At 41.2% G+C, this 8368-nt stretch overlaps 1 protein-coding gene across 1 annotated transcript; it reads left to right on the top strand.

Annotated features, from left to right (window-relative positions):
- The first annotated feature begins 2861 nt into the window (after positions 1-2861).
- CXCL1 (C-X-C motif chemokine ligand 1) lies at positions 2862-4984 on the top strand. The gene is made up of 4 exons (XM_023198507.2): positions 2862-3329; positions 3428-3551; positions 3664-3747; positions 4279-4984. Exons 1-4 carry the CDS (start codon positions 3230-3232, stop codon positions 4292-4294), a joined length of 324 nt encoding a protein of 107 aa, XP_023054275.1. The 5' UTR covers positions 2862-3229; the 3' UTR covers positions 4295-4984.
- Positions 4985-8368: the final 3384 nt, after the last annotated feature.

Raw genomic sequence — 8368 nt, 5'->3', positions numbered from 1 at the left:
AATTATATATCACAGAGTGTTTTTTTTTTTTTTTTTTTTTTTTTTTTTTTTTTTTTTTTTTTTTTTATCATAGTATAGTGGTTAAACGTCATTTTATCTGGGTTTGATTTCCAGGCTCAAGGATGTATGACCTTAGGCAAGTGACTTAACCTCTCTGAGCCACAGTTTCTTTATTCGTAACTTAAAGTCTCATAGACATACCAATGTCTACTGATACTGTAGTTATCAGTACAAGTACAGGCTTGTTTGGAAGACTGAATGAGTTAATATTTGTAAACTGCTTAGAAGAGCAGAAAATAAATGCTCTGTCCTTTGCCTCGGGTGAAAAGGTTTAGCAATTCGCCCTTGGTATGCAGCAACATAATCAAGGAAGCAGCATATGTTTATTTACCAGAATTCTGTAAGCTCTTTTAATTTAGCTCCTTTGCTGAAGAAAAATAAAAGCAAATTTTCAGTGACTTGTGAATATTTGTTTCATAGACAAAGTGAAGAGATATTAGAGGGAAAAAAATATCTTCTTGCCTTTTTGGCTTGTATGAACTTTATAAAATGATCATGTATTACAACTACAATTAGAAAACAAAACAAAACAATACATTTTTCAAGTTTTAAAGAATAATTTCCATATTTCTGGAAATTTCAATTGTCCATCAAATCCCAGAAAAAGAGTGATAATAAGAGGTGTAATCACACAAACTTTCAATTATTCATGAGCTAGTCACACATTTAATAAACTTTAGATTATATGTCATTTCCTATTCCTTACTACCAATTAGAACCTTCCTCTAATTTTCTTGATTTTTCTCTTAGAATCATATTGATAAACACTAGAGTATTTTCTAAAAATAGTCATTCCTTTAGTACATCTTTTCAATAAATGAGATGGAGACTGTCACACTCAAAGTCCCTTTTTATATACATGAAGTGATTGTAAGGTGGACTACAAAATAAACCAATGATCTGTCTGAATGGTAACAAATAAAATTTTATCTAAGTGTACCTCCTGGTAGAGTACATATTTGTCTTCCTTTCTGAAAACCTGATACAGAAAATTTTATTTCAATTTTTGTAAATTCTCAACTGAGTTTCTTTCTTTTTTTTTTTTTTAATTTAGAAGTTTGCAGCATTGATTACAGCTTGAACTGATGAAGATATTTGGGACACTGTACTTTGGTCTCCATTGGGTCAATGCTTTTTCATTTATTCTTTCTGTTAAGAAATATAAGTAATCAGGAAGTCGTGAAAAGGGAAATAATTGAAAAGACTGGAGTACATATACTATATACAGTGTCCATTTGAAAGAAACAGCATTCTAGCACACTTTTCTGCCTTTGACTAAGATTACTGTAATGAGAGCACCAGTACTCCTGAGCACCAGTAACCAAAAGGGCATTTTGGAAACTGAGCTTTTGGTGTTTCTATGAACATTCCATCTTCCAGGATCTGCCTTTATTTCTTCAAGACTCATACTGCTGTATATGATGTTGTATACATTCAGGGTTAGTTGGGTAGCAGTAACTGATACAGAAAATTTTAAATGTAAAAAACACTGGGGAGCGAACCTTTCCATTAGAATATATATATATGTATATGTATTATATATGTGAATTCACATCAGGATGAGTTTCTATTTAGGCAATGTTGGAAAACCTATTTCCATTTTGTTTATTTAACAAACATTACAAGGCACTTAAATCCATGCTGGCTCTTACAAATGTTGACTCATTTCTCATAACCGCCTTGGGGTAGAAACAGAGAGGCTAAACAACCTGCAGGCGATGCTTCACTACTATATGCAGGTGGCAGCCTTGCCGTGTTCTCTGCTTGGCTAGGAACACAGATCTTATCTATGGAGCTGGGCTGTGTAGAACTCTGTTGTGGAGACATTTGCCTTTGGGTCTGGGGCCTCTGCTTTTTCCCTCTCCTCCCATCTTACTCCATGTCTCAGAGAGCTCTGAATCCCACTTGGAAAATCACACTTAAACCCTCTGAAAACCTAATGATGAATAAAAATAAGTTCTCTAGAACTTCTGGAGAAAAAAGTAACAAAGCTACCAGGTTAAATGACTGAAATTCCTGAGAGAAAACAACATGTATGTGTTCCTCTAGAAAGGGGGCCCAATATTGAATACCAGGAAGTCCTATAGTAAATGAAATGTGACTGTATGTGGGATCTGGCGTTCCTATTTCATCTGGATGCATGTCTGCTGCTTCAGTGGGAATGGCGCTTGCACACCAGGTACCCACTCCCTGGTGTCATGTGCTATGCTGTCCGAAGACAGAACGAGGAATGGTGAGCCCATGAACCTGCTGGACCTAGCCCCTCCGAGGTCCGCAGTGACAACCAGTGCCGTATTTCTAGATCAAATCTGAACTCCTCCTACAGGGAAAAGATTTTCAGGGGATTTTGGAAGTTCCAACATTTTACAGGGAAGAAGGAAGTCATGCAGGGTAGGAAAGGAGAAGTCATGCTATACAGCTCTAGCTTCCACTGACACTAACACTGGATTCAACTTTTGACACTGATAATCTGTTGCCACCAAATGGAGGACGTAAAGAAGATGCTCTAAGTGTGATTAGAGAATATACAACACAAGGTACAAGCAGAACATTCTTCTCTGGAATCTGACATGATGGACTGTATTTTCACAGAGAGCACTGACGTTAGATGTACATGAAATAGGCTAATCCGAAAATAAGAAAGGCTGAGGCAGAGAGGATAATACAGTTCCGGCCTATCTCCCAGCACCTTGTTAATTTCTCTCAGCCTCCAGAGACAAATCCGAGACACAACTCTCTTCCTCCAAAGAGGTCGCGCCTACCCTGTGGTGGTTCTCAGGGATCCGCCCCAGCTCCTTCTCTGCTCCCAGCCCCACACACTGGGATCACTAGGCACCCAAGATCCCACCTCTCAGGTGGTCCACGGGAGTCTCAGAGTCCACGGGAGTTACTCTAGAGGACGAGGCGCGGGCTGCATCAGTGGACACCCCCACCCCACTCGCTCACCAAGTGTTCCACCCTGGGGGCGGGGCCGTCTCCTTCCTTCCGGACTCCGCATGGATCTGGAGCTCCGGGAATTTCCCTGGCCTGGGAGCTTCGGGCTTTCCAGCCCCAACCATGCATAAAAGGGGTTCGCGGATCTCGGAGACCCACAAAGCCCGGGCAGCAGGCACCTGTTCGCCAGCTCTCCCGCTCCTTGCACAGCCACCAGACCCGTCTGCTGAGCACCATGGCCCTCGCCGCGCTCTCCGCAGCTCCTAGCAATCCCCGGTTCCTGCGGGTGGCGCTGCTGCTCCTCCTCCTGGTGGCCACCGGCCGGCGCGCAGCAGGTGGGTTCCGACGCCTTGGGGTCCCCGGGACGGACGCGGCTGGGGTGGGCGCCCTGCGCCGACAGCCTCGCTCAATCAGTGAGTCTCTTCTTCCCTAGGAGCGCCCGTGGCCGCTGAACTGCGCTGCCAGTGCTTGCAGACCCTGCAGGGAATTCACCCCAAGAACATCCAAAGTGTGAATGTGAAGGCCCCAGGACCCCACTGCGCTGAAACCGAAGTCATGTAAGTCCCTCCCCGCTCTGCCGCTGCCACCGCCGGGGTCCCCGACTCTCCCGCTGCCCAACCCTGTCCCCAGCCCGACCTCCTGCCTCACGGGATTCCCTTCTCTCTGCAGAGCCACACTCAAGAATGGGCAGAAAGCTTGTCTTAATCCCGCATCCCCCATGGTTAAGAAAATCATCCAAAAGATACTGAACAAGTGAGTTGTAATTTCTCTGTACACAGGTGACTGGAGCCGTTGGTCAGAAATACTGGCATCTGCCCCCTAAAAATAAAATCAGGAAAACTCAGGGGTTAGTTGAATGACTAGAAATTGTGATTATTATTTTCACAATTAAAGTTTCCTTTACGATAATTACTGCTCTGGTGCCAGAGGATATTCCCAATGCCTGGCGTCCCCACCGAAGTTCTTCTTTCGTTCCAATGAATGTAGGTAAAACTACCTTCATTTGAGGCCCAGTAGGACAAAGAGTAATAGGTTCTGGCTGTTTTTAATCCAATAGTACAGTGGAGACCACCACCCCACTCCACCCCCATTCCTAAAAGAGCATCCCAAGCCTAGAGGTCATTGCCACACAGTACAGCTGTCACAGGCAGTAGCCACTTGGTTGCCAGGCTGGGGAAACTGCATTCAGAAAACTCTAGAGGCTGGAAGAGCAGGACAGGAGCAGAGTGTTGTGCAGTCAGTTTTCCCGAGCACCTACTCAGGGCACCCATTTTCTCTTTACAGTGACAAATGCAACTAACCAGAAGGAAGGAAGAAGCTCACTGGTGGCTGTTCCTGAAGGAGGCACAGTCCTTATATGAACAGAAAAGAGAGACACAGCTGCAGAGGCCACCTGGATTGAGCCTAATGTGTTTGAGCATCACTTAGGAGAAGTCTTCTATTTATTTATTTATTAGTTTGTTTTGAAGATTCTATGTTAATATTTTAGGTATAAAATAATTAAGGGAATGATTAAGTCTACTTGCACACTGTCCCGTTATATTCATTCTTTTTAAAATGTCAACCCTAAGTTAGTTCCATCTAGATTCGTATTTAATTTGAAGGTAGAATGTTTTCAAATGTTCTCCAGTCATTATGTTAATATTTCTGAGGAGCCTGCAACATGCCAGCCACTGTGATAGAGGCTGGGGGATCCAAGCAAATGGCCAATGAGATCATTGTGAGGGCAGGGGAATGTATGTGCCCATCTGTTTTGTAACTGTTTAGATGAATGTCAGTTGTTATTTATTGAAATGATTTCCTAGTGTGGGTCAACATTTCTCATGTTGAAACTTTAAGAACTAAATGTTCTAAATATCCCTTGGACATTTTATGTCTTTCTTGTAAGGCATACTGCCTTGTTTAATGTTAGTTTTACAGTGTTTCTGTCTTAGAACAAAGGGGTTTAATTATTGATGTTTTCACACATAATATAAAAATAAAGTACTTAAAAATAGAAAATCCTCGTTTGATTTTTGGGGGGAAACAAGGGCTATCTTTACTGGAAAATCTGGTGATTTATATCAATATTTCTCAATATTTGTATTGTGTTATTTTCTGGGTGTTCAATTTGCTGTACAGATAAATCAAACTATGAGTTATGCTTCATTTCATGTGGTGATTGCTGCCAATACCCTTGGCTCTCACCTAGTGAAGAAGGTGCTTTACCAAACTATGGGCTGGCCCCTAATGGGAGAGTCACTGATATAAATTGCCCTTTTTATAAGAAGTTTCTTTCTGTCTTGCTACTCAAATTTACCTCCTTAAAAACATTTATATTATCTTAGTAAGTGCCCTCATTTCATTGCTTTGGTTAAACAACATTTCTTATAATTGTTGACAGTTTAATAAAGGTGGCAGTGAAATGGTGACTAAAATATTTCTTTTTTCAAAACTGAAATCATTTGTGTCGTCAATAGAAACAGAAGTGAGTGGTTGAATGCTTCACCTGTGAAAAGATCTTATTGAAATTTGGGCTCAGCTTTCTAACCTTCACATATAAGTAATTAGTACTAAGATCAGCAGTGTTTCAATCCTTTATAGCAATATGCCAAATACAATGGTTTTAAGATTGGGCTGCATTCATTTATATCCTTTCTAGTGGAATTTTGATGGGACCTCATAGAGCGGTTGTCCTCTGGGGAACTCTGTATTCATTGTTGTCCCAGGACGGCAGCAGCACTACAGGTTTTAGGACAGAAGCACAATTGGCATGTCTAAGGAAGAAAGACCCCAATAATATAAGAGAAAGCACACTCCAAACCTGAAAAGGAAGGATGTTCGTGCATGCATGAGGTGTGTACTTTTTTCTGATTCAGGACTCATTCAGGAAATCCTGAGCCCTGGGTAACTGCCTCTAACAGAGGCAAGAAGGTGAGGCCGGTAGCCTCAATACTTGAAATCAAGTTCTGGATTGTCCCAAGAAGCTGGGCAAATAAAGGTCATAAGTAGCAAGAAACAAACTCTGTGAACTTTTATCACAACTAAAAAAGTTAAAAATAAGAATCTCTTCATAATTCTGACATTATTAGTTAATTATGAATGAGATGAGAAATAATATTTATAAACTATACATAAGCAAATAAATACAAACCATTTGAGAAACTCCGTAAATGGTAGGATTCACTCCCTAATCCCAAGTTAGAGGACACTGGAAAATGTTTACAAGCAGCACCCAAGGGTTCAGTAGAACCACTCCTTACACCTAAGACAAGTCCTTACCCTCAAACATTGGAGCTTGCTGTACTGGCTACTTAGCTCTGGCTAATAAGGAATAGGGAACATAAAAAGGACAAAAAAGGACAAAAGAGATGCTTTTATTCACATGGTGGTTAAAGACAGATTTCAAAGGATCAGATTGACTTTGGTGTAAATTCCAGCTCTGTCACTATGATCTTGGGCAAGTTTCTTTACTTCACTCAACCTCAATTTCCTTTCTACAGGATGAGGATAATAACAAAATGAGGCTTCTGAAGTGTTGCAGGAATTAAATGTTATGCAGACTCTGGAAACCCGGTTCTTGCCATTGGTCCTCAGGCCAACTCCATGGACATTGTCTCAGTCTCAGTCTTAGATCAAGCAGATATATAAACTGTGGTTTTCACACCAAATTGCTTTGAAAACTTGCAAGTACAAGGCAGTCTCCTGTTGGGAGTGTTATAGCAGGAGGTAGGATGCAGCCTGTTTGGTGTGGTAGTCACAGGGTGAAGGAAGTAGGAAAAGGATATTACATAACACATCACAGTTTTGAGAAGCCATCAGCAGAAGACAGCAATGATCACAGTGACTGAGGTTTCTTGAGCAATGTTACCATGGGGTCTAGAGAAGGAAGGAAGGAGATGTGGCTAACACTATTCTGTCATTGTGAGTCTTCCTGAGACACCCTCTCAGGTGTTCCACAAGTAACTAGAGAGACATTAAGGGATGGTGGAGGTGGCAGACCCACAATATCATGGTGAGGGAAGTCCAGAAAAACAGATCACAGTGTTTGTGTTTTCTGGCTACCCAATCACATAATTTGAAAAAGGACTTGTCCTGTCTTCTCCAGTGATGTCCCACTCCACTCACAATGAGTATGACAGCTGCCATGTACAACAGCTTCCCAACTTAAGGCACCTGTTCTTCTGCATCTCTTCCTGGTGGCTTTCTCTATTGAGGTGTGGGAAAGGTGGCTTGGCAGAGAGAGATTTCTCAGTCTGGATTTCTCACAGGATGAAGAGATTTCTCACAGGATGGCCTGTGATTTGATGCCCTGAGAGGAGAAACAGGAGTTAACGGATGAATATTCAATTCTCCCAGTCTCTTGTTAGATAATTCTAGAAGTCTCTCTCTCTCTCTCCATGTATATGTGTGTGTTTACGTTTTATAGTGTAGTAAAATAAAATAAATAAATATTAAAAATACAAATATATGAATAGATGAAATGTTCCACTTCTCTCTTATGTTTATACCTTATTTAAACACCTGAGCATAATTAAGATAGTTATTTAAAAATCTTGCTGTGCTAAATCTATCATTCTGTCACTTCTGAATCTATATTTACTTGATTTTTTTCTCTTATTATAACTCATGCTGTTCTACTTCTTAGCATGAATAATCATTTTCATTTGACTGCAGGAAATTTTGAATCTTATGTTGCTGAGTGTCAGGATTTGTTTTCTTTCTTTAGAGTCTTGGGCTCCGTTTTGACAAGCAGTTAAGTTCTAGGGCATCAACTTTGTCTCTTTGGGGCTTGTTGTTGAGCTTTGTTAGGGTGGTCTAGGAATGTTCTTCATTCTAGGGTTTGTTTAGCTGCACTACTAAGTCGTGTCTTTCTTGTGCCATTAGTGAATGCCCTGAGTACTCACAGGTTCTCTCTACTCCAACAGAGTAGACCTTAAATATCTCTTCATTCCATGCTAGGTCTGAGGTTTTCTCAGCTTAAAAATCTCTAGTTTAACTTATGGAGTTTGCTTGACTTATGGATTTTGCTTGACTTATGGAGTTTCACCTCATGCATGTGTGACTTAGTATTGATCAAGGAGACCCACTGGGACCTCAATGCAGATTGTCGGAGTTTTGGTTTCTTGCATAGGTCTTTCCTTTCCGCAGTTCTTTTTTTCTAAACTTCTAGCCATCCCAGCTCTGCTGAATTCAAACCTGTGCCCCCTCAACTCACTAAGACTACCATGGTCTACTTGGGATCTCTCCCCCTGCACAGTGGTCCAGAGTTGCTCCAGAAAAAAAACAGGATAACCATACACCTCACCTTGTTTGTTTCCTTTTCTGAGGAATTCTAGTCTTTTGCTGCTTGTTGTCCAATGTCTGATAACAATTGCTTCATACATTGTGTTGC

Source organism: Piliocolobus tephrosceles, chromosome 3, assembly GCF_002776525.5.
Source record: "Piliocolobus tephrosceles isolate RC106 chromosome 3, ASM277652v3, whole genome shotgun sequence".
Lineage (NCBI taxonomy): Eukaryota > Metazoa > Chordata > Mammalia > Primates > Cercopithecidae > Piliocolobus > Piliocolobus tephrosceles.
The sequence above is the reverse complement of the archived record's forward strand: the minus strand, read 5'-3'. Positions and strand labels throughout refer to the sequence as shown.

Coding starts and splice junctions, on each gene's coding strand:
- CXCL1 (XM_023198507.2), top strand. CDS start 3,230: ATGGCCCTCGCCGCGCTCTCCGCAGCTCCTAGCAATCCCCGGTTCCTG. Junction 3,330..3,427: donor CACCGGCCGGCGCGCAGCAG/GTGGGTTCCGAC, acceptor CTTCTTCCCTAG/GAGCGCCCGTGGCCGCTGAA. Junction 3,552..3,663: donor TGCGCTGAAACCGAAGTCAT/GTAAGTCCCTCC, acceptor TTCTCTCTGCAG/AGCCACACTCAAGAATGGGC.